This window comes from Colletes gigas, unplaced genomic scaffold, assembly GCF_013123115.1.
Source record: "Colletes gigas isolate AHSC1104 unplaced genomic scaffold, ASM1312311v1 Colletes_gigas_Sc00049, whole genome shotgun sequence".
NCBI lineage: Eukaryota > Metazoa > Arthropoda > Insecta > Hymenoptera > Colletidae > Colletes > Colletes gigas.
In genome coordinates, this window is record NW_025106678.1 from 434,961 (window position 1) to 461,982 (window position 27,022).

The window sequence follows — 27,022 nt, forward strand, 5'->3', positions numbered from 1 at the left end:
AACACCGTTTGGCCAAAACAGATATGCATAAAACCACAGAAATAGTATTAATACTTGCAAAGTTTTGAATACCATTAGGTACACTAGTGCTCCATCGAACTATAGATTATTTTTATATGTTACGTTATAATTTGAAGGAAAAAATTGGAGGATGTCCCCCAGCCAAGGAAGAAGAGTATTGAATTTATTATTTAACTACTTATAAGATTGCAACGAATATTTTAAATACCCTTACCGATAAGAGACGCAACCACAGCACCCATGGAAGGTTGACTGGTCATTCCAGACATACTGTCAACGGCTACGTCAACAACGTCTGCTCCGCTCTCAGCGCAAGCTAACATGGACGTCACGCCAGCGCCAGCGGTGTCGTGGGTGTGAATGTGCAGTGGTACATCAGGATGCTTCTGCCTGATCGCGTCGATGAGCAACCTGGCGGCTTTGGGCTTCAAAAGACCCGCCATATCTTTGATCGACAGAACGTGGGTTCCGGCCTTCACCAGCTCGTCCGCCAAGTCCGTGTAATACTTCAGGTTGTATTTAGTCTTGTTTGGGTCACTCACGTCCCCCGTGTACGAAATAGCGGCCTCGATTATACCACCAGCCTTACCAACTGCATCCATTCCTAAAAAGATTCGCAATTTCACGTTATGTCTCAATCTCTATCCAGCAGAGGAACGAAGGATCCCACAGGTCGAAATAGCTGACAGAGAATCGTGAAATTCGCCAAGCTAGCAACACTATAGCTTAGGGAAGCCTACTAAGTCTGGGGAGCAAACAATATCATTTGAATTTTTTTATTTTAAGTTTGAAAACTTGGCAATTTTATAGAATCTTGTAACGAACTCGAGGAGGCTTGAAATCTCTACTATGAAAGCTATGAATCAACGAACGTATCCTTCCAAACCATACAATTTCTAAAGATTGTTTTCGTCTTCTATTGCTTCAGAGAAACTTCACTAATGGTTTAGTGATCAAGTAAATAACCCAGACACTAAAGAATGAATTTCTATAATAGCCAAAGCTTTATCAGAGTCTTGGAACGTATTTTTTGATGATATGATACTCACACTATTTACAGGAAAGAAACAATCGCTTACCAAGGATCAAATTGGGCAGATAATTCAACGAGTCGAACACTCTGAAGACGTCCATCCCCGTCTGCACAGCCAGCTCGCAGAATTTGAACACAACGTTGTCCGGATAGTTGGTGTACCCTACAGCGTTCGCGCCTCTGAGGAGCATCTGGAACGGGATATTGGGTATGGCTTTTCTCATCTCCTCCAATCGTTCCCACGGGCACTCGTGCAGGAATCTCAGGGCTACGTCGAAGGTAGCTCCGCCCCAGTTCTCCAAAGAGTAAAGACTGTTGAACTTCTGGGCGACGAAGGGCGAGATCGTCAGAAGATCGTACGATCTCACGCGAGTCGCCAAAAGTGACTGATGGGCGTCACGGAAGGTGGTGTCCATCAGGAGCAATCCTTTGTGCTGCCTAATGGCCTTGGCGAACGCTTCCGGCCCCTGTTCCTTGTAGATGTGACGAAACCCTTTCGGTGGTTCCAAAATGTCTGAAAAATTTTGTTTACGATTCGTTTGAAACGTAGCCTCGAGGGAATTGCAGTTTCCACGTGCAGTTTGTTAGTAAGCTTGCACGTTGTCTGAAAAAAGAATTTTGACAGAGATCGATCAAAGAGAGAATCCTGAAGGCGAAACGTTTCGTTTTCATGTTTCTTTCGTTAACCCCTTGCTATAAAATAATGTGTCTGACTTGTCACAAGTTCTTGATGTCAAGTTTCAGGATTTTGAGGCCACTCACTCGTCATCAAGCCTCATAAATTAAAAGAATTTTTAATAAAACAAATCTATTCTTTTTCGTGATCATTCCTTGCACGAACAAGTTTAAATAAAATTAAATAGTATATGTTTGAAAAATTATTTGGAATTGAATCGTAAGTCAAGGGGTTAATGATCACCTACGATCGAAGCAGTAACAATTACAGTTAAAGCATTTGTGGTTAGTTTGTATTGAACAAGTGCAATTTAAAAGCTTCGTAATTTATAGTCACGTTAACTCTAATTAGCGAGTTGGCTCTGCATCGTAGGATTTCTCGTCTCGTCTCTTTGATTGCGAGTGAAATCGATCTTTTCTTGTATAAACAGAGTTGGATTAAGGTACTTTCAGGGTTAATTATTTTAAATTGTACATTTGAAAAGGGGATGTTTATTTTAATCGATATCTTCGATTATTTGACAGATATGGTGAGGAAGATCGGGAAAGAATATTCTGTTGATGGAAAATATCTTTTGGATTTATATTTTACGATTTCAAGGTCGTCATTTTGAACGAAAGAAAAAAACAAATTCTACTAAATTAACAAATTTACAACAAATTAACAAATTCTAAATTTGTCGACATTAACACAAATTAATATTCTGAAATTAAATTTATTACAATAGAAAATTTAAATAAGAAATTTGTCGACATTAACACAAATTAATATTCTGAAATTAAATTTATTACAATAGAAAATTTCAATAAGAAATTTACTTTATTAAAACATCACTTGCCCAATAAGTAAATATTCCAAAAGAGAGAAAATTGTTTTTTAACAATTAACGCAATGATACAATAAGAAAATTAATTTGCTTGAATATTTTCCTCAGAAATTCTTTCCTGCCATGGAAAACGAATATTTAAGGTGAACACCCTGTACATACCAAGGGTCTATGAACCCTTAATCCAGCCCTTTGTATAAATAACAGTGGAATGATCGCATAAAATAAATTCCGTGCATTAAACAATACCATGCTGAAGTTGGATGCTGAAAATACGAAATACTAATTCGTTTCTTATCTAGTTTCAGAGCCATAAAATACACATAAATGGAAACAAAAAATACAAACATTTAATTGTGGAACGTATCAAAGTGTGTATTAAATAGAAACGGGATTTCACTGTTAGAAACAATACTATATTTCCTACACAGCCATTTTCCCTTACTGACACTTTTATCATACTCTTGCTGTTTGATTCCTGAAAAATATTGTTACCTACCAGGTATATATTCTTAGAAAGTTCTACGTTCTAGCTAAAAATAGTTCGAATATTCGTCGATCATTATCGTACACTACGTTTATTTGTATTTTTTTAATTTCTCTTTAAAGTCTATTCAACCCTTTCACTATTCGGTGACAGAAGTTAATAATAAATATTCTATTTAACTAACACAGTTTAAACTTTAATCGTGCAAATCATGCTATTAGAGTATACTTACAATCAGTAAGTATAATTTCGAGGAATTTAAATTTTTATTTTCTTCTTCTTTTAAGTCTAATTTCGATTGCTATTTTTACTTTTGAAACCGAAGTAAATTCTCTAAACAGTTCAAGTAATTAGTTTCTTTTATTTCACGAATATTTCCAATAGTTATTTAATTTTCTCAAAGTCATTCGTGAAATAAATTAACTTCGTTTAAAAATCACTCATGCAAAGAATAATAAATTTATCCTGACGAAGTTACGTTTCATTTAACAAATTGGATATCAATTATGAATTGTAAATTATGAGTCGTTTGAAAGAAAATCAAATTAAAGCCAATAAAACGGATTGAAATTCACGAATCGATATCCCATTCTCGCTGTATTTTAAATTACAACCTGGCACCGCAGAAATGAAAATATAATCGCTTAAAACGAAGTAAAAATAAAACAATAAATACAATATAAGCGTACCTGGCAAGTCCGCGTCACTGTTCTCTCCTGCAGCTGCAAGCTTAGCAAAGTCTAAAAAAAAATTGCCAAACGAAAAGATAAAAGCATGCGATAAACAATAAGATATAATTACCAGAGGTCATTAATATCTATGAAAAAAAAAATAGAAAAAAAATATGAAACATAAAGGAAATTATTCAACAACAGAGAATGAGGGATGGAAATATTAAAACACTTTCAAATAGAACCCACTAGTCATTAATAAACACAAAGGAGCGATTTTACCATAACAAATATTCGAATGTTGTCCGAATAAAAACATAGAAACACGCTATGTAAAAACGTGAAAATACCATGCTATGTGATAAAAAATGAATTTTTTTATGATCGTGTAGAAATAATGAAAGTAGTGCGCGTTTAGTGCAGCGACGGTGTATCGAATTTTAATACTACAAAATAGAGCGTAACATAAAATTTCTAATAGTGTGATCCCATCGCAATTATTCTTTTACCCAACATAGAAGCGTGAAAAATTGTTTTACCGTGCTCATACTAATTCCGTTTTCGCTGAAAAATAAAAATTTACCATTTTCTACGAACAATAATAATTATAAGAAATTTTTAATAAAACGTAACTTAAAGTAATTTAATGCAAATTCGAATTTTTTTATTGAATTTTAATATTAATGTTGTAATTGGAGAATGAAATTTTGAGGAAAATTACGAATAAACGATGTTTGTAAGAGACTGGACGCAGCCACCGATAGCATAGGCACCCAATGACAAATAGAAAAAGAGAATCGAACCCATTTATTTGCTAAATTGATCAAGCAGTCCTCCCACTTCACAATGGTACCCAAACGTCACTTTCGTCGCGAGATCGGATAAGGCGTTCGAGACGCGATTCAGACGCGAGTAAATGTGATTTGAGGAGAGATTGTTCGTGATCGAAGCCTCGATACTGTACCTCTGGCGATCTGGGGAATGTGTGGCTTGATCTCGGCCGGTTTGAGGTTCGTCGCCAATGGCGTGCTGGGGCCGTTTACGAGAACGGTACCCAGGTAGTTCAGCAATTTCTGCGCACGATTCTGACTCTGCTGGAACTGAAAGAGCTGCGGGTTCTCGTCGATGAAATACGTGTCGACGTTCCCGTTGAGGAACTTCTGGTTCTCCAACACGTTCAGCAAGAATGGAATATTCGTTTTCACCCCTCGAACACGAAACTCGCGCAGGGCACGATTCATTTTCGCGCAGGACGATTGCAGATCGCCAGCGTGTGCTATCACCTGGGAACGAAAATTATTTTTCGTGTCACACGATGCTTCATCGACTGGAAAAAATCTTTAAGTACAGAGTCTAATCGAGGAGTTTGGGAATTTGGTAATTTGGCAGGACGATATTTCTTCTGGGGATACTTTTGGACACTTTTAGGAATATCTTTTGTGTAATATTGATTGCAACTTGTACTACAATCGATTTACTGACTCGTTTCATTATTATATTTCGAATCGATAATTGAACTTTAAAGCGTTGCCATTATTTTAATTATTGATTTTTTTTTATAACTCATACTAGAATTAATTTAATATTTTATGCGTCTTATACATATATTTCTTCGATTAGCAAAAGGGATAAGAAATTCTATTTCATTTTTCGTTTCGAACATGCAGAATAAATAAGATGCTTTTCTTTACGACACTTTGAAATACACAAAGTGGCCAATTTTGATTATTTTACTTTGAAAAAATGATAGATAGAAACCCGAAAATATAATAGACGAGTTTTACGATAGAATATTTCCTCGATTACAGGCGTTTGCCATTATTAAAAATTGAAGAAGTAGATTTCGATGAGATAAAAGAACGAAAAGGAAGAAAATTTACTAAATAAATTATCCTTGTTCAGGCTATATTATAATATGAAATCTCAGTTACTCGTTGTAATCAAGATGGAGTATATAGTGAATTTGCTAGTTTACCTTCACGAGAAGAGAATCATAGTAGGGTGAAATAATGGCTCCAGCGAAGGCGGATGCGCTGTCCAATCGAATACCCATACCCTCGCCGGAACGGAACACTTCGATCCTTCCGGTGTCCGGTTGGAAGTTTTTCGCGGGATCCTCCGTGGTCACACGGCACTGTATGGCGAATCCTTGAGGAACTATCTTCTCCTGCGTCATGCCAAGCTCGGGCAAGGTCATACCTTCAGCAACTCGGATCTGAGATTGCACCAAGTCGATTCTGAACGAAATTATCTCGAATTAATCCATTGGTCTTTCACGTCGACCGTTGAAGAATCAGATTTTATCATTTCTGGCTTCCATTTTATTTTATGTACTCTCGACAAAGTTACTTATACACCTTGAGTCTCCCCCTTGTCGATTTTTCTTAAATATTTGTTTTTCATTTTTAATAATTTTGTTTGACGAGCTACGGAAAAGTTGTCTAATACTTTTCTGTAGGTACCCATGAGCTCTACTTCAGAAAAAAGTTGCATTGAAATATATTCATTATTGTAAGAGTTATGGCTGTTTGAAAATTGGACCATTTTTATGGGGTTTTTCTTACTTTGTGGGGTCAAGGATCAACTTTTCGAATATTTTTAGAATTTCTACATATTCTCCACCAAAATACGCGTTGTTTGCCGTTTGGAAAATTAAAATCGACCAATCCGTTCAGGAGTTATGACATTTTAAAGATTCGCCTCGGGGGACCATTTCAGGCCTCAGATTATATTTTCGGTAAGGAATTTTTTTCTCGAAAATGCGCAAAAATTCGAGGATACGTGTAATGACCAAAAATGATTGTAATCGACCCTTGCAGCCGAAAATAATTTTTTTAGAACGATTTGAAAAATTTTCTTTCCCCCCTAAAATTTCAGCACCTACTCGAATTTTTTTCTCGAAAATGCATAGGAATTCGGAAGTATGTGTAATGACCAAAAATGATTGTAATCGACCCCACAACCGAAAATAATTTTTCCAGAATGATTTGAAATTTTTTAATAACGTTTTAAGGAAGCCTCAGTCAAAAAATTGATATTCTTGATTTTCCTCTTATTTTGGCCTCTAGAATCACCCATTAAAATTTTTTCCAGGGTTGGCCAAACACCCTGTATACAAATGTAATTATTGCAAAAGAATGTACACTTAATTTCAACAAAGATCGAGAGATCCTTCGAGGTCTGTTTCCGGAAATCAAAAGTAGTTCTGTTTAAATTTAATTACCCGGTAATTTCTTCAGTCACTGTGTGTTCTACTTGAAGTCTAGCATTGACCTCAATGAAGTAGAAGTTTCCGGACTCGTCGGCCAAAAATTCTACGGTCCCAGCGTTCGAATAATTGACGTACTTCGCCAATTTTACCGCATAGTCAGTCATCCTATTCCTAGTTGTGGGATCCAACTTTGGCGCAGGGGCGATCTCAACGACCTAAAAGTGACACAGTTATCGATGATTCTTAGAATACGTTTCACGGTCGGTTGTTCGCCCAGCCAGAAGGAAGCTGGTTGTTCCAAATGATTTCGAGGGTTCCATTTTTCCTGACGTTTCGCGGTAATTCGACGCGTGCAGTTTCGTGTTGGAATTTTTTAATTACTTCATATTTTCTACCGGCGTGCAACGACGACCTCGTTTTGCGAGAACCATGCACTCGAAAGTAATTCTGACGATCGCGAGCAACGTTCGAAGGCTGGCTACTTGAAAAAGTGCGAAAAAATTTCCCGCGTTTACTTTTAATTGGTGTTTATTTCATTTTATTTTGATTTATTTTGTTATTTTTGAACGTGAATAACTTCAATGGAGTAATTCATACGTAATAGTAAAGAATGTATTATCCTATAGTTATTGAACAGTACAGAAATTTAACTTTACACGAGTGACGTTGACATATAAAAACTGACTTCTGTATTTTTTCTATTTCCTATCAGAGCTGATCTCTTCAAAAATTTTTTCAAATAATTTCAGGCATGTAATTTGTATTTAAACACACGTACAACGTAATTTATGTAACTGACAATGTCATGCAAGACATTTGTGTCGTTTGTCAAAAATTAAATACTAGTTACATTTAGTCTACATATCAAAAATTCTATGATGTAAGAAATTTGTTACTAATGACGAAGGAAAGTATTAACGAACAATTTTAAGAAAAAATACAGTAATACTTTAATAAACGTATAAATTATACTAATGTAAAGAGGATTGTCGTGTTTTGTGTTATAAAATAGAATCTTCATACCCATAAATATGTAATAAAATTTATGTTTGACATGCCAGATATTTGTATGTATTTAAAATATTTATTATCGATCCTATTAAAACTCGAGCATCGTGGATCTGTATAAAATATGCAGTGTACAAGGCTTTGTTCGGTTGAGTAATTAAGATTCGTCCAGGAGGAGTAATGGAAATGAACGAGTTATTGGCGCTTATTGGGTAATTTAAATGGAAAAAGTTGCTCTCGTCGAGAACTGACCTTTTGATGGCGACGTTGCACGGAACAATCACGTTCGTAAAGATGAACGACATTGCCAGCTTTGTCGCCCAATAACTGAACTTCTATATGCCTCGGTCTCTCAATGAATTTCTCAATGAACATGGCTCCGTTTCCGAAAGCCGCTGCTGCCTCCGACATGGCACGCTCGAACATTTCTTTCACTTCTTCCATTTGCTTGACGACTCTCATACCTGGGAAAAAATACATAAAACAGTTCTTGTCTCACGAAAAAATAATAATAGAATTTCTGAAAATACATCGATTGCCTGTGAGACAGTTTTCAAACCAGAAAAAGAATATACATATCGTGGAATAAAAAAAAGATAATTTTTATTAAGAGGTCTGGATTAGATCTTTGAATTTATCAGGAAAAAAAAGAAAATATTAAATCGTGGAATTAAAAAGATTTTTGAAATACTTTATCTGTATTAAGCTATTTATTTTTTGTGATTTAAAATTTCTAGAAACAATTTTAAATTGTATTTAAGAAATTAAAATGTATTAGTTCTACTCTGAGAAATCTACCAAAAATGTTTAAATTGAGGAATTCAAATTACGAGATTCAGAGAGAAATTCATTTCACTTAAAATATTCACTGTATGGAATTGTTATTAAAATATTCTATTATCGACCCCCATGACGTTGTTAAATAATAAATTCGGGTCGCAATTGGCGTCACAATGTCAAGGTTTAGAATTCATTACGAATTAGGCAGCTATTATAAATCAAACGAACGTGAAGAATTTTATAATCAAATTTTTCACATCGTATCGTGGAGGACTATTGAGAAATTTGTAAACGATAGAAAGGGAACAGACAATTGCTTACAAACTTAAACAAAATAAATTTTAAAGATCAGAAATACCAGATAATTTTTTCTTAATAATTCAGTGTAAATTTAGTAAAGAGTCTTTGATTCAATTTTATAATAATAATTTAGCAGAAAATAGTGTATAAAATATATTATTAACAGGGTTTCTGGACTATTAAAAAAATCTGATTCAAAAGAAATTTGAAAGATCAGAAATACCAGATAATTTTTTCTTAATAATTCGGTGTAAATTCAGTAAAGAGTCTTTCATTCAATTTTGTGATAATAATGGCAGAAAATAGTGTATAAAATATATTATTAACAGGGTTTCTGGACTATTAAAAAAATCTGATTCAAAAGAAATTTGAAAGATCAAAAATACCAGATAATTTTTTCTTAATAATTCAGTGTAAATTCAGTAAAGAGTCTTTGATTCAATGTTATAATAACGTATAAAATATATTATTAACAGGGTTGCTGAACTATTAAAAAAATCTGATTCAAAGTAATTCTTGGAAAATGAACTCCCCAAAATTAAATACTTGAATTAATATCATTAGTTAATTATTCGTTCGTGTCGATCAAGTCGATTGTAATTTTATTTTCGAGGGGAGTTGGACGTTTTGTTATAGAAATTTTTGAAATGTCACCTCTTCCTCCTCCTCCGTAGGCGGCTTTGAAAATGACTGGCAGTCCGTGTTTAATGCAAAACTCCACAGCTTCGTCGGACGAGGTCACTGGTCCATCTGTTCCCGGAACAATTGGAACTCCAGCTCCTATCGCGGCTTGTCTTGCGGCTACCTGGTGATCCACCACAAGGAAAATGTAATTTTTTGCCAATCGATGCATTTAGTAAAATAAAATAAACAGGAATGTCTGGGATATAACATTCCATTTTATTAGAAACTGAAAGAAAAATTTTAATGGGAGATTCTTGGGGCCAAAATAAGACGAAAATCAAGAATACCAATTTGTTGATGGAGGTTTCGTTAAAAAGTTATTAACGTTTAAAGTACCGCCTGTAGAACGGCGAACTGCGATCAGCGGCGCACGCGTGATAGTAGTTCTCATTCACAAAACTGTAAGACGTTAATAACTTTTTAACAAAGCCTCGATCAACAAATTGGTATTCTTGATTTTCATCTTATTTTGGCCTCTAGAATCGCCCATTTTTCGTTTTCAAATTAAAAACAATGAAACTCGGTTCTAAGGTACACAAGAAAATTAACTATCCTTGTTATAATCATTACTTACTATCTCAATGATAAGTTAAATGTATCTCCTATATCTTCGAGTTTTTTACAATAGATTTTGCTATACTCACGATAAGCACACGAAGATATATTTGATAGTATAACTGCACCATAATTATTCGATTGTATGAAAACTAGAATTATATCAGTGACTGAAAAAGTTCATTTTTTATTTCTCAAAAAAATAAAGAATTTCACGATAAAAACAAATTTATCATACAACAATAAATGTAAGAAGATATATTCGATAATGTAACTGGCTAACTGGTTGTACTATAATTATGTGACCGTATGAAAACTACAATTACATAAATTTCTGAAAAAGTTTATTTATAGAAACAAATTTGTAGAACAATAATAATTATAGAAAAATGTATTCGATAATATAAGTGACTACTTGTTGCACTATAATTATTCGATAATACGAAAAAGGAATGTTTTTCTCTGAAAAATTAGAATCTATTATCATACCTTGTCTCCCATTTGTTGTACAACTTTCGGACTAGGACCGATGAACCTAATTCCAGCATCGATTACCGCTTGCGCGAAATCTGATCGCTCAGACAGGAAACCGTAACCCGGATGAATGGCGTCGACGTCGTTTTCTTTGGCGACTTTTATGATTTCTGGAATATTCAAATAGGCCTGAACAGGTGGAAGTCCTTTCCCGACCACGTAACCCTCGTCGGCCTTCTGTCTGTGCATCTGCATTTTGTCTTGCTCCGAATAGATCGCCACCGATCGAATCCCAAGTTCGTTACATGCTCGAAACACTCGAATCGCGATTTCACCTGAAAAAATATTAAATCGCTAGAACTCTCGAACATCGTTTGGGTCCATTTTTACCCTGAAATCTGAATTTTATTATCTACCATTCCAGCACAAGCTTTCTAATTTATAAATTCTTTAATTTATCGTTTATTTTTAAACACACGTACTCATTCGAATAAATAAAAAGTACGTAGATAAATTTTTATTAAATTTTTATTAAATGATACGTAAATCATTAGAACTTTCGAACTACACATCGTTTTAACGATCGAAGGTTGAAGTCTGGATCCATTTTGACCCTGAAATCTGAATTTTATTATCTACCATTCCAGCAAAAGGTTTCTAATTTATAAATTCCTTAATTTATGGTTTATTTTTAAACGAACGTAGATAAATTTTTATTAAATTCTCCAGCCATGAAGTCCAAATATCGTCTGTTTATTTTTAGTCAGAATTAGGTTTGCACAAGTTCTGCGCTCGTAACTGGGCATGTTCACTTAAGAGGTTAATTAAGAAAACCAGAAAGCACGCTGAAAACGAGATATCACTGCAGTCGAATACATCGCGAGAATGCGAGCCGCGTAATTCATGTTAAGGAATACGATGTAATTAAGCGGAGTGCTCGCTGTAGCGCCTCATCCTAAAGTAGAAAAACCGCCGTTTGATTAATTGCTCGTCCTTGTTCCATAAAATGATACGTTTACTTTTAAAGGTACCTGAACGATTTATGAACGTGAATTCGACCGCGATCCGTCCGATCACGATTTTAAATCTTCTATATCGATATTCAATTATGCTACAGATTTCTCCAAGAAACCGGGACCACGTGTCCATTTTCAAGAAATTTACAAATCTTACGATAATATAATTTTTTGTTATGGCAACGATAAATGAGCGATGACGCGTGTTTTTCAAAGTTATTATTCTGTGCAAGTTGATCCCTATCGTTCCACAGATAAAATAATTGAGCTCCCTGGAAGAGTTACGAAATCTTGGAAGAGTGTGTATTTAAGTAAATCAATTATTAGTAAAATTAAAATCGTGGGAAAGAAGATTAAAAAATGTATTTCATTATTTATGGTTCGTTATTATCTAAAATAACAAAAAAACTTAACAAAATAATATTAAAACTCTTTCAGAGAATACTAATATCTAATTTCTTATTTAGTCCACCGAAAATAATAAAAAGATGTTTTTCTTAAAACTATACACTTTTACAAAGATGAGTTTGAATAGTATAGCTAATGTTTTTTAGATAATCCTGTTATTGCAAGGGGAATTTGAACTTAGAGAATGAATTTCAAAAGAAGATATAGTAAAATAATTTGCTTTTTTTTTTATTTTAGGTCACATGCACCTTGTTGGTTATTAGTGACCACAGTTGGATTACCTAGTGAAACTGATCATATTTAGAGCAATTGGTATACTTTAATATCTTTTAAGAAGTTTAAAATTTCTTTGCAGGAGTCTATTTCTCGTAGGATCGTTAGTGAATTTTGTAGGTTATGTTGAGTCCTCTCCATATTGTATTTAGGGCATAATTTGCTTTTCTATTACCATCAACCGACAGAAATAGACAATTTCTTCGTGATACTGATAATATTAAGTTTTCAACTCTCGTTTGTCAGAAGAATTTCTGCCTGAATGTCTCGAATCCCTCGTTTGTAATAGCCTGTAAATTGGCGCGAAAAAGATTGTTGTAAGTTACGCTATTGATTGAATATTAATGGGCGGCGTTATCGAGGGCAGACATAAGTAATTGAACATCTATTGCAACATTTCGCGTTATCATTCGTCTCAGCCCGACAAGCCAGTCTGCTTCTTCTGATTTACGCCTTTTCTGTCCGCGAGGGCTGCGAAAGGTCGTGAGCTGAATAACTATACTCCGTATAATGCAGTCGAGCATGCACTCGATAGCTCAATCTTACCGTACGATGTACAGAGAGATTATTTTTCAAGAACTCGATTAGATTGTCGACAGACGTTACGTCGCGTCCAGGTAAAATTACTTTGCACTTTTTTAATTACGCGTTACGCTCCACGTGTTCGATAAGCCTACCGTCTGCATCGTCTTTCATTTTGTTATCTCGACGCATGTGTGTGCCAATTAATTCTTCAGTTACAAATACACGAGGTCTGAAGGGCAAAGTTCAAATCAACAAAAATGTTTACTTTGAACGTGGTATCGAAAGCCACGTTCGAATATTTATATTCAGTCTCAATATTCGAAAAATGAAAATGTCCGAGGAGTTTTGAACATTTCGTTAAATTATGTTGTTTTAATGGGGAGGAGAGATGAATGATATTATTATCATTGATTCTGAAGAATTATTTTTTATCTTTTAATCTCAAATTCGATTTTAGTTTGTATGTATGTTTATATTAATTGATATTTCGACGAGATATAAAAATCGTTTCGTGTGACACTTGATATAGTAATTTGAGTCACTGAACGCTGAGTAAGAGATTGTTAATGTATATGGGTTCAAAAACCCAGTAATAACCGAGATATTCCTTGCACGATTTTCGAAGTAAATCATGTTGAAAATGTCAAGTACAATAGCTGCAGGCGTGTAATCATCAATTAGCATGAATTATATACACGTGTGAATGTACGTGAACTTGTACGAATACATTTTACGTTCGCGGATGTAAAACTGGTTGTTGCTCCTACGTAATAACAATCTTGTAGATCTTCGAGTATACTAGACATAATTTTTTGGTGAATAAGTTGCATAATTCTTTGTCAAGGAATTATTAAAAAAAAATCAACAATTTTTGTACAGTAAAATACTCTTTGAAACAAAATTGGCCAATTTCTGGTTTTGTAATTCGAGCAGCTCGAAGAGACAATAGCAAGAAAATTTCACGTGGCGAGACAAACGATTGGAAAAAAGAAATAAAACCGAAAAAAACTCACCTCGATTCGCGACGAGCACGCTTCTGATCGGTTTGTACTGGACATCGGTGCCGAAGAACCTCGACGCGATTTTGTACACTTGCAGCACATTTCTGTGCCTGACCAGCGCAATTTTCGCTCGCGTGGAATGCATTTTGAAGAATTTCGTTGTAACACCTTTGCCACGTGTGATCGCACGCCGCGCGCAGTCTTTCAGAAACAGAACGACTAGAACGGGCTCGTTAAAAATCTATAATATTCCCGTTCGAACGGAAACTCTATTCCCTGTGTTTCGAATATCCAATTGATTTCACCCGCGCTGCGCGTATTGGACGCGTCGGAATAATCGCGTGAAATATTTATCTTCGACTCTCGTTGCAAAAATATCGTTCGTTCCCTCTGTCGAGCAACAGTATCGCCCCGCATGGAAAACAACTATTTCGTTAATCGTGGATCGCTGGGGCTCGCGATCTTGTTCCTGTTGCTGCAACGAGGCTTACTGAGTTCCGTTGGTTCCGTTAGAGCTGCAATTCGTTTCCTTATCGGTAGTCCGGCGTGGTGCGATTGTCGGCTTTCTGAAACAAACGATTCGAACATTCAGGGCCCGCCATAGTGCATTTTCAACCCCACGATCGACGCGTTCGAAATATTTCGAAACGTTCACGGTGAAAACGAGAAATAAAAATTTGTAAAAGTACCATTTTCATAATTAAATCCAAAAATTTCAAATCGTTCTGGAAAAATTATTTTCGGTTGCTGGGGTCAATTATAATCATTTCTTGTCATTACATGTATCCCCGAAATTCTACGCACTTTCGAGAAAAAAATTCCTTACCGAAAATCTAATTAGATGCCTTTTTGGACGAAAAAGAAAAATTTCAAATCGTTCTAAAAAAATTATTTGCGGTTGCGGGGGTCAATTACAATCATTTCTTGTCATTACATGTATCCTCGAAATTTTACGCACTTTCGAGAAAAAAATTCCTTACCGAAAATCTAATTAGGACGAAAAAGAGAAATTTCAAATCGTTCTGGAAAAATTATTTTCGGTTGCGGGAGTCAATTACAATAATTTTTTATTATTAGACATACCCTCGAAATCCTATACACTTTCGAGAAAAAAATTCGAGAAGGTGTGAAATTTTACGACGAAAAAAAAAATTCCAAATCGTTCTGAAAAAATTATTTTCGGTTGCAGGGGTTAATTATAATCATTTTTGGTGAATAGACATACCCCCAAAATCCTGCGTATTTTCGAGAAAAAAATTCAGTTCGGATGGAACTTTAAAAGTTAATAACTTTTTAACGAAGCCTCCATCAACAAATTCGTATTCTTGATTTTCGTCTTATTTTGGCCTCTAGAATCCCCCATTAAAATTTTCCCAGGGGTAGCCGAACAGTATGTATACAGGAAAACTCTGATGTTATAAGTGTAATTAATATGATATAAAAAACAGTTGTTCATAATATTAACGTTCGATATCTGAACAAAAATTTGAATTTATATCTGAGAAGGTCTGATTTTAATACAGGGAACAATGGTACCTCAAAGTTTTATAAAATAATCTTTGTATTCGATGCAGAAATACATGTAAAAATTCGTTGCAGAAATTTTAAATTAACCTTACAAATTGAAGGAGGATAAAATGTCGAAATAAAAATTGCAATTCATATTTAACAAAATCTGATTTTAACATCTAAAGAAATTCTATCTCAAAGCTATTTAAAATATTTTATACAATATTCCAAAGACCAATCTAAAATTTGCTATAGAAATTCTAAATTTAGCTTACAAATTAAAAGAGGATAAAATATCGAAATAAAAATTGCAATTTATATTTAACATCTAAAGAAATCTCGAAGTTATTTAAACCACAAACAAACGAAAATTCCCTGCAGAAGTCTCAAATCGAGCTTATCGATTAAAATAGAATAAAATATTTGCGTGTGTAATGATTTCTGAATCACTGATTAACAATACGTGAAAACAAGCGATCCCAACTAATCCAAGTGTGTCATCGGCCCAGCTGATGTTTTTCATTCACACCATTATGTAACAACGGTATCGTACTAATTGCGAAACATTTTTCAGATAAAAAAATCATAACAATTTCGAACAAACATTGAACTCCCAACACATTGCGCAGTGTTGACGAGATTAGAGATTTCGAACGCTTCCATTATCGCGAGATTATTGATCTTTTACGAGCTTGATATCGGAACAAAAGCAATGGATACAATTTTCCGGCCAACCATGATCGAAATCTCGCCATACCGATTTCTCTTTGTGTCGAGTTCGCGCCACGGGGTACAGAGTCAAGGACAGGATTCCACAAACTAACGATAACCGTAACGGATTAACGATAACCGAGTTTTTTCTCAAACCCATTATCATTATTTACGCATTTATGAATAATTTTTTAACCGTTTCTGTGGCAGAAACCCAGATTCGACTAATTTTGAACAAGGATAGATCAAAGGCGAATAAATCAGAATAAAGCAGAGATTCTTAAATTATGATCTCGCGACCCGTCAAAGCAGATATGACAATTTTGTTAATGTCACTATTAATTCAATAACGATGTAAAATATTTTAAAAGCTCTTTTTCAGTCGTGTCAGCGCTAATTATTCTCTCGTATCGCAGAGAAGAGTGTGTCCATTGAAAAAAAAGAATTTCCTTGGAAATAAGCAAAGAGATGAAATTTATTTATGAAGCGTTTACTATATTTACTTTTATAAAAGTTATTTTTTTACATTTTGTGTCCTTGAAGCTAGGTAGAAAATAACGTAGAATTTGTTTAATTCTGCATTACTATAATGACATACAATTTTTAAAGAAAAAATTATTTCTGTTATTTTATACTTTAAATAAACGTATTTGTTCCTTTTCTAATGTTCTCATCGTTATTATTTACGGAATAATAAATCAAATAATCGAAATAAAATGATAAACAAAAGATCAGATTAAAAATCACAGATGAAATAGTGTATATGCAATATATTAACAAAACCCTTATTATTATTGTTCACATAGTATAAAGAGTACCTTCTAAAAATATCTCCATATTATACTGGCAAATATACACTACTCAAATAATCTAAATATTATAAAATAGTAATCGAAAAAATAAAATTAAAAATCACAGCTAAAACAGCATACATGCAATATATTAATATTACAACAGTTGTAATAAAATCTAATTGATCAAGAAATGGAATTTGAAATTTTCATTACAATATTTTTAAACATTTTTTTTGACTCTAAAGTCGAATTTCATCAAACTATTTTAACATTCCATATTTTGTATCTTTTTGTTCTGTCTTTGTCAGTTTTTGAGAGAAGCTAAATAAGTGTTCCATTCATAAGTTTAGGAGTACTTGCTCGCTTCGTCGGGCGTGAATGTCACCCGATAAAAAAAGAAAATATGCGAGTAATTATTTTGAATGGTTTATCTGTGTGTAATCGAAATCGTTTCATCAAAATCGGCTTGTTACAGTCGCGTGATGTTGCGAGTGGACTTTGTTCGTCGGACGAGATTGTTGAATGTGCCGAGAAATCGTAAATTTGAACGGCATCTTAGCGTATCGTAAGACTGACATAAATATCTCTACTCAAATAAAACGTCCATTATCAGGAACAAGAAAAGCATAAAGCACCACGAACGCGAGTTTTCGTGTAATCGATCAATGGAAACAACATTTAATCCATTGAGCCCTTGCTTCGATGCGCCATCTTTCCTTTTCCATTGTTTTTTCAGGCAATTTACATAATTCGATTCTGTTTTTAGAAATTTTTTAACTTGAATGAAATTTTGCGTTGATACTAGATTTTTGGACGATTTCAAACATTAAAACATTAAATTTTTAAGCTTCAGAAGCATACATTTTTCTAGAAAAAAGAAGTCAAGATCAGAAAATTTTGTTATAATATCACTCTTTAACCTAAAGGTCTATTTATACACGAATCGATAAAAGTAACAGTAATAAATGAAGTTTAATCTCCTAGTTGATAATAATGTGACAGTTCAGCTAAAACGATATTAATGTTTAGATTATATTTATCTTTCTATTAATGGAAACTTGTATTTTTAACCATAAAAACGTGTTGTAAAATTCTTTTGAATTTGATTTAAAAATGTTTCAACAAATGTGTCACAAATGATAAAATTGAAAAGTATTTAAGTAATTACAAAATAATCGAAGATCCATTATTAAATGTTCAAAATAAATCCAACTTCTTCTCTATGTCAAATTAACAAATTAAATACAAAGGAAGGGGATTCTAGGCTCGAAATATAATTCCAAAAAAGGTCACAAAAATAAATGCAAGAACTTTTCGTTTCTCCAAATGTAATGGAAAAATAATTTCTTATCAAATCTCTAAACAGAATCTGAGATCGAATTACTTTTCTAAACGCAAGCACGAACGTTTAATCGATCGAAAATGTTTAAAAATTCAACGTCCGAACGAAGAAAAAACATTTACCAACGAAAGTCCGATTCGATCTGGGATAAGTGACAACATGAATGATGTTCACTTGAGTCACAGTGTGTTTAAATAGTACACGCCGTGATATCAATCGGCAAAACGTAAACTTCTAGCCAGATAACGATATCAATGTTGGAAAATATTTTGAACTTATGGCGTTCGATTGATTTGCAAGTTAAACGCAATGACGGAACAGATCTGAATGCGAAAACCGACTCGTTCCCCGACCTTCGTCGCCGCACTTTGAATCCACGAATCGTCTCTGTGGTTAACGTTCTTATTCCATACGCGTCTCTTATAAATAAATAAACCGCGATTAAAGCCTCGTCGCGATGTTTGTCGAATAAATTTTAACGACGATGCATCGTGTTAGAAACGACGACGATGCACCGTGTGCAACGCAATTATTAACCTAATTTACGGTTCAATTCTCCAATTAAGTTTCGATTTGACACCAGTTCATTGTGGAATCGGTGCAACGTATAGCAGACTGTGAATTTTAATTAATTATTATGAAATTCCTATGTAGTGACTATAGACTGCTAGTTTTAATTAATTTTTATAAAATGTATACGTATTAACTGAACAGAGAATTTTTATTAAATTTCTACATACATACGTGTGTTGAGTAAACTGAGAATTTTAATTAATTTGTATATAATTTCTACGTATTATGCAGACTAAAAATTTTAATTTATTTCGACAAAAGTAAAGAATTTTTATAAATTTCTATGAATTATTTATAGCATAAACTATGTAGCTCTGAGAAAAATTTTAATGGAAGATTCTAGAGGCCAAAATAAGACGAAAATCAAGAATATCAATTTATTAATGGAGGCTTCTTTAAGAAGTTATTAACGTTTAAAGTTCCGCTCGTATTGAATTTTTTTCTCGAAAATGCGCAGAATTTCGGAGGTATGTCTATTCACCAAAAATGATTATAATTGACCCCTGCAACCGAAAATAATTTTTCTAAAACGATTTGAAATTTTTTTTTCGCCGAGAAATTAAACCACCTTCCTGAATTTTTTTCTCGAAAGTGCGTAAGATTTCAGGGCTATGTGTATTCACCAAAAATGGTTGTATTTGACCCCAGAATCTAGAAATAATTTTTTTAGAACGATTTGAAATTTTCTTTTTTCGGTGAAAATACCCCCCTGTCGGTTTTTCTTAAACATTTGTTTTTCATTTTTAATAATTTTGTTTGACGCTGTACGGAAATTTTGTTGAATACTTTCGTGTAGGTATCCATGAGCTCTACATCAGAAAAAAGTTTCATTGAAATATATTCATTATTGTAAGAGTTATGGCTGTTTGAAAATTGGACCATTTTTATGGGGTTTTTCTTATTTTGCGGGGGTGAAGGATCAACTTTTTGAGTATTTTTAGAATTTCTACATATTCTCCACCAAAATACGCGTTGTTTGCCGTCTGAAACAGTAAAATCGTCCAATCCGTTCAGGAGTTATGACATTTTAAAGTTTCGCATAAAATTTCAGGGGTGCATTTCTGGTCTCACATTAGATTTTTAGTAAGGAATTTTTTTCTCGAAAATGTGTAGAAATTCGAGGGTATGTGTAATGACCAAAAATGATTCTAATCGACCCTTGCAATCGAAAATAATTTTTTTTAGATCGATTTCAAAAATTTTGTTTTCCTCAAAATTTCAGCACCTACTTGAATTTTTTTCTCGAAAATGCATAGAAATTCGGGGGTATGTGTAATGACAAAAAATGATTGTAATCGATCCTTGCAACCAAAAATAATTTCTTCAGAATGATTTGAAATTTTTTAATTTAATTTTTTAACAAAGCCTCAATCAACAAATTGGTATTTTCAAAACAGAACACACACACACAGAGTTTTAACATAAATAATATTTTATGCAATTTCTGAGTATGGTAATTAAAAAAAACGAAACACGTAGTTACACATATGTACAATGTCTCTGTTTGCTATGAAAAATGTTAAGTTCGTATTGCAATCGGTTTTGCGTCTCGCCCGATTTTGAATAAACCGTCGAGTTTTTGCAAACTTAATATTCGGTCCGCGTAGCTTTGGCATTAATAATGACTCGAGCATGTTTAGCATACTCGATGTTGAATTTCTGTAGTACTCTTGACGTAATACTATAGCACTGCAGCTGCACTCCTTATCCACGTGTCGATTAATGACAATGAAGAAGCATTGCACACGTTTGTAAATTTCGTTTTTAAATATACCTAGATATTATCTTTTGGGCCTGAGTTTGCGCAGACAATGCTAAGATTTTTAATTCTTGTAAGTTTTCACACTTTTCAAAGTATGTTTCCTGACTGTTCCCATTGGATTTATTCTTCATTATTTCCAACGAGTTTCTTTTTTCCAAAATGTTAATAAAATTAAATTTTGCAACACACAACCCTGCATATTTCTCTTAAAAAACTCGAATGATTATCCTTCCTCTCCTTCCTAATTATTTCAATATTTACAATACTTTTAACAATATTACCCATACTCTTAAAAAAATTAAATAGAAATCTGTCAACACATACATCTGATATCTATTAATATTTAATAACATGTTAAAAATTGAATGACCACTTAAAAAAATGAAGTTGACTTTCATTTGACCTTGATGCCCCCAACCTTCCCTCTCCCCAAAGGGTGACTATAAATTAAAAAATTCGAACGATTTCTTGTTCCTGTTCGTTTCGAAACGATGTACGAAAGTGCCCGCGTTCCGCTCGCATAATCTTGATTAATGAACGTTTTCTTCGGCTTAGAATGCCAACCGTTTAGCCAAAGCCCGTTTAGAAATACGTGTATCTGACACTCGAACCCTAGCAATGCTCCAAAGACGATTATGCAATCCTCTTCGATGACCTTGTCCACGTTTCCTCAACTGAAAAACCAGCTACTGATTTCAAAATCGAGATCGTAATCGCGATGCCAGATTAGAATTTCGTTATGGTCTTCGGCGGCCGAACGCTGCAACTCATTAAGCTTTTTCACGTGACACGTCGGTCGGAAGGATCAACGCGGAATGTATGCTCGGTGCACACAGATCAACGCTATGTTTTGAACTACTTACGTCGCATCTTAGAATCCAGCGAACTGATAACTACGCTCGAGGTCGTTGAAACGCGCGATAATTCGCTAAATATGTTATTTCTGTAGCTTAGAAAATATTAAATAGCTCGATGATAATTTCATTTCAATTAGTAATCCCACACAGAGTTTACCTAATTTTTTTTTTTTGTTATAAAGTATTTGCAAATTTCAAGTTCCAGTTGTACCTGGTAAATATGATTTTCTTTCTAATTAGAATTTACACTCATGTCTGTATGTTAATGACATATTTACGAACTCTGTGACTGTGAGTGTGTAATCTGAAATCGAGGATCAACGCTTCGATTGCCACACTCACGCATTGTGACTTTTCACTGGGATTTTTCACTGGGAAACTAAAAGCAAATTTACTTTCAAGGTGAAGTGTTAGGGAAATTAAATCTGAATATGATTGACGAATTTCAGAAACGTTATAAAATATAGGTACTTCTATAAATTTGAGATTGTCTGGAAAGAAAGTTTGTTGGGTATTGTTTTAGACAGTCAATGTTTTAAAATTTTTAGAGATAGAAAGAAATATGAAGAGAAGAAAATTAACTTTCATTATAGGTTCTAAGTATCACTCTTGCAAACTATACCAAAATGTACCCTATTGTACTGCTATTTTTAAACAGCATCTAAAAATAGAAACGAAACTAAATTATAGGTGATATGTATTTCGTATTTCTCTACTATTACAAAAATGCTGTAGTTACATCATAGTAAATTAAATAATACACGAGATATTGCAATTTTGTTAGTAATAGGTGCTGTCAAGCGTTTTCTTATCTCTGCGACCTTATTTGCGCTTAGTATTAGTGAAAAAAGTTGAAATACCTAGTGAATCGTTCAGTTTACCGCCATTTTTCCACATCAATTTTATACACAGAAGTAACCAAAGTAGTAATAATTAAATTATTCTCATCAGAATTATAATTGACAAATTAGTTCTTTAACAATCTAAAATACGTTAAAAGTAACTCTATAGTACTGTACAAATGACTTTCAACAAATAAAAATTTAACAATCGATATACAACATTTCATAAAAATAGTAATTTTATATATTTATAATATTGTTATATATTTATAATTTATAATATTGTTATATATTTATAATTTATAATATTGTTATATATTTATAATTTATAATTTATAATATATTATAATATTTAAAATTATGAACCATCTAAATGGAGTCGATCTAACAGTAAAAATGAAAATAAATATAAAAAAGGTATTGCAAATAAAACTTTCGATTCGTGTTCTCCTTTCAAATGATTTCCTGCAAATTTACTTGGGACACAGTTAGATTTCTAATTTGAATTCACGGTTGTGTAATTGAACGTGTCGTCGAAAATAGTTTCGATAGTTGTGTTTCGACCGTCGTGACGTTCGATCAAAATTGATAAGAAGTCATTTACACCGATCGTATCTAACGTGCATCTGAACTTCAGTAGACCGATAAGAGGAAAAAATCGTGTCTTTTGATCTTTTGAGGTCGATGCCAGTTAATGACAACGATGATTTTTATCGTTCTTTGACATCGGTGGTTTTCTAGAGCGCTTTTTGTTATGTAACACGCAGACTATGAACCTCAGACGAGCATCATTTGCAATTTTATTGCATTTGACTTTGCACGAGCCTGTGTCCTCGTGCAGAAAAAGAAGCAAGGTGTCGTTTCATGTTTGCACGCGTGAAAAATGCAAGTGCCAGTAATATTTCGTCTTTAAATACCAACAACTCTGTTTGCTACGAGGAAACCTAAATTCAACGGTCGAGTACGAAAAGGTTCATCAAAGTTCATCGATTATGTCATTTTCGCGGCAAGTATTTCATTCGGTACACTCGGAAACTTCTGCTCGAAACGCATATTTCAAAGTTCAATATTCGTTTGTCGTTAGGCTAGGTCAGTGATTCTCAAACTTCGTTCCCACGATTACAGAATATTCTTCGTGGAGATTTCTTACATCTAAAAATTGTTTTCTCAACTCTAGTCAAATTAAATTATTCTGTATATTTATATATTGTATTTTAAATACATCCAAAAATTATTTTGCAATAGAATATTTATATTTCTATTATTTGAAATTTTTAAATTTATTATTGTATAGAGACACGAATAAGCTTTCTCAGAATTTATTTGACAGCGTTTAGAACAGAATCATTTCTTTGTTAAAGTATCAAAACCAGCGTAAAATATCGTGTAGATTTACAAACCCACCCTGTATAATATGATTCTTTCTTTTTCTGAGGGTTCGTAGACCATCGCCAGCACGTTCGAGGACCCCCATGGGGGCCCATGGTGAACCTCAGATTCGAAAACATTATCCCTTTCTAAATCTCACCCATACAAAATTGTGTACTTACTTCGTTGAATCCCATTATTATGGCTAATCGAATGTTATAAACGATACGGAACGTGTTATACGATGTCTACGGAAGTGAAAAAGCGCTCAGCTTTGCTCTACAAATTTAAACCTGGTCGAAAGCCAACGAAAGCAGCACGTACACGAATATACGTAAATAAAATATAAATAGTTGTACGATTGTGGTACACTTTTTTGGAAACAATCGTCCACAGTAATTTATTCGATCGATACGTTCGTCTTCGTCACCGAGTAACACGACACTCTTCGAGGGAAAAATATTGAAAATGAAATTCACATATTAGTATTACAATTATTTTTAATCAAATCACGTGATTCTTTTTTGACAATCGTATTTACGTGGTTCGTCTGTAATAATTTTTTGAAACTTATAACGAATCGTCAAATTATTCGTACGAGTTCTTGATTCTTTTCGAAATTTTTGAAATTTACCGTGTGTCAAATTCACCATGCTATAAAGCTCTTAGGCAAACTGGTCCCGAAAGATCATTATGCAAAAGAAACCATTTGATAGCGAAATGTTTGACTCAGGTAGAAAGATGCGCGCGCATTCGATTTAAAAAAAAATCATCGCGCAAGACATACACGGTGCCCTAGAATACGAGAAACAAATTAACAGAGAATAGGTCACGATTCCTTTGTACGAAACGGAGAAAATAATTATTTAAACCGAGCATCGTAACTGTTACATAAAATATTTTTAAGGTTATGACAGAAAGACTAATATCTATGATTAAATAATTTTGGTTGTTAACTATTACAAAGGGTTAAATTTCTTTTAGATTTTATAACTGATTTTCATTGAAATAAAAATTAAGTTTCGTTCAATGATCTTTTTTCAAACAAATTTTGAGAATAGCATGTTAGCTGGTTTGACAACCTTTACAGCTGTCAATGACACTCTCCGTACAATAATTCTTAAGAGGTTTTAATCATCGTCTATAATTTTTTAAAAAGTTGTTAATCATCAAAATGCAACATCTTCCATGCGAATAATCTACACTCGTATAATACGTTTCATAAATACAGAAAGTTTGTTTTGGTCGAACGTCAAATATTTTTGTTCGAATTTTGACTCTATTTTTAAACGGCAGTTCGATTATACAGATCGTATTAGGCGTTCCGAAATTGTAGCTAATTCCTATCCATTGAATAAGAACAATGGCGAATAAATTTATTACGAGCACCGAGCAAATATATATTCGACACTATTTATTCGATGGCACAACTAAAGCTAAATATTTATGGGATACGTACGTGATATCCTCTCCAAGATAATACAATCTAACCTTTACGTGAATTATTTTCAGAATACAATAATAAGTTAGATCAAATTAAATTATCTGGAGGAAGAACTCTGTCCACGGATTTCAATCGGTAAATGAATTTTTCATTAAGCAATAACCAAGTTAAATGACATATATTAATTTAATTGCAAAGTGGATCATTCTTGGTGCTGAATCTTTAATAAATAATAACTTTTCGAACAATAACGAGCAAAGGGTAAATCTACTAGAGATAAATCTGTCCTCAGGAGAGTGTCCTTGGCAATATATGTCAAGGTCATCGGAACTGCCTTCCTTAAAGCCAATAATTATTTTCATAAATATAATAATTACAATATTTACATATTCATTAATGCAGTTTAGGTATGCATAACATTTAATTTTTCTATTGTTAGGGAAAATTAATTTCTGTTTAAACATTTTTCGTAACAATTAGTAGCGTCTGCTAAAAAACTTGTATGTTTTCATACAAGAAATTATATTTTGTAGCAATCCTTTTTTCGCTATTTACGTTTCAGATTATTATCTTTCCAAAATTGCAAAATTTCATTAGAAATAATAAATAAAAATCTACTCCCATTACTTTTCTGAGTGTTATCAAGATGGAAGTGTTTTGACACTGTAAAAGAATATTTGAACGTTAATAAAAATTATTAAATTAATGCTACACTCAATCGATGCAATTCCCTTATTTTCATATTATAAATAAATTAGTATCGCCTTCGAAAAGAATTCTGCACTTCAATTACAACGCTATGATAAATTACCATTTCCGAAATAGAGTCTGATGCCCCTGCCAAAAATACAAACGCATAGAGTTGCTCTGTTAGATTCAATTTTCCATTCTACCAAGAAAATCACTATAATTCGCCTCGTCGAACCGAACGAAAGTACTGTGCTGAACTTTCTTGCGTTTCGATCAGAATTATTGCGCAAACAGACGTTGAATACTCCAAATTGCAAAGTATACGTTCTATAGTAATATTATGTAAGAATGATTCGATAAAACATAATTTCCCTCGATCATTTTTTTTTTTTATATCTTTATCTATATCATGGGAATTTATTTTCGATAAAAACGTATCTTTCCAAATACGATAATAATGAAATATGTATTGCATTACATGTATTTTTATAATTTTCGAGAAACCTGGAATATCTCGCTTATCGACGCTTCTGCCGGAAAATTCTGTTCAACGAAAGTTATTGCAAATTAAATTCCCCAAGTTTCTTGCCCCCTGCAATTTTTCGATAGAATCGATACTGACCGAGTTAGGTGGCCAGGTCGCTTCCGCTCTATAGTTCGGGCCACGATATAGCGAGGTCGTAAACTAAACTCTTGAGAGTGCTTTTCTGAATGTCTTTCTATGCAACTGCCCTATCTTTTCTCATTTTCTCACACGCATATATTACAAGCAGGTAAATTAAGATACGAAAGACTCGAGTAAGACCTTTACCTGTTTACCTCCAAAAATAGCTTTTCAAAAATGGCGACAGTAGGTCTAAGGCCCTTAGTTGCTCGTGTTTCTATCAATTCACTTGTTTCGAGAGCTGAAACCTGTAAACTTTGACTACTCGACTTTACGACCTCGCTATATCGTGGCCCGTGCTATACTCGTGTCCAGGAAAATGAGACAAACGTTGCACGCGTCGACACGATCGTTGCATTCGAGCTAATATTTCTTATTCCGGGCAAGGTTGAGTTATTCAGCTATATATAAATCGCAATGTAAGATGAAAATTATATTATTATACAAAGTGAGCCATTGAAACGTGTCGTTGGCCGGCCTTGAACGCGTGTCATAGAACTGGCTGAATAAGCCTAAG

General features: G+C 33.6%; 1 protein-coding gene across 2 annotated transcripts in view; it reads right to left on the reverse strand.

Annotated features, from left to right (window-relative positions):
• The window catches only part of LOC122403347 (pyruvate carboxylase, mitochondrial), a 43,791-nt gene that overhangs the window by 4,090 nt on the left and 12,679 nt on the right, over positions 1 to 27,022 (reverse strand). The window contains exons 2-11 of one of the 2 annotated variants that reach the window (XM_043406830.1): positions 13,962 to 14,515; positions 10,742 to 11,061; positions 9,668 to 9,818; positions 8,186 to 8,397; positions 6,938 to 7,140; positions 5,690 to 5,951; positions 4,679 to 4,997; positions 3,733 to 3,783; positions 1,101 to 1,568; positions 236 to 625 (exon numbers count right to left, since the gene is read on the reverse strand). In XM_043406830.1, coding sequence (XP_043262765.1) covers positions 236 to 625; positions 1,101 to 1,568; positions 3,733 to 3,783; positions 4,679 to 4,997; positions 5,690 to 5,951; positions 6,938 to 7,140; positions 8,186 to 8,397; positions 9,668 to 9,818; positions 10,742 to 11,061; positions 13,962 to 14,094 — 2,509 coding nt within the window. In that variant the 5' untranslated portion in view covers positions 14,095 to 14,515. The remainder of the gene's footprint in view (positions 1 to 235; positions 626 to 1,100; positions 1,569 to 3,732; positions 3,784 to 4,678; positions 4,998 to 5,689; positions 5,952 to 6,937; positions 7,141 to 8,185; positions 8,398 to 9,667; positions 9,819 to 10,741; positions 11,062 to 13,961; positions 14,516 to 27,022) is intronic. The other variant, XM_043406831.1, reaches the window with a different exon arrangement.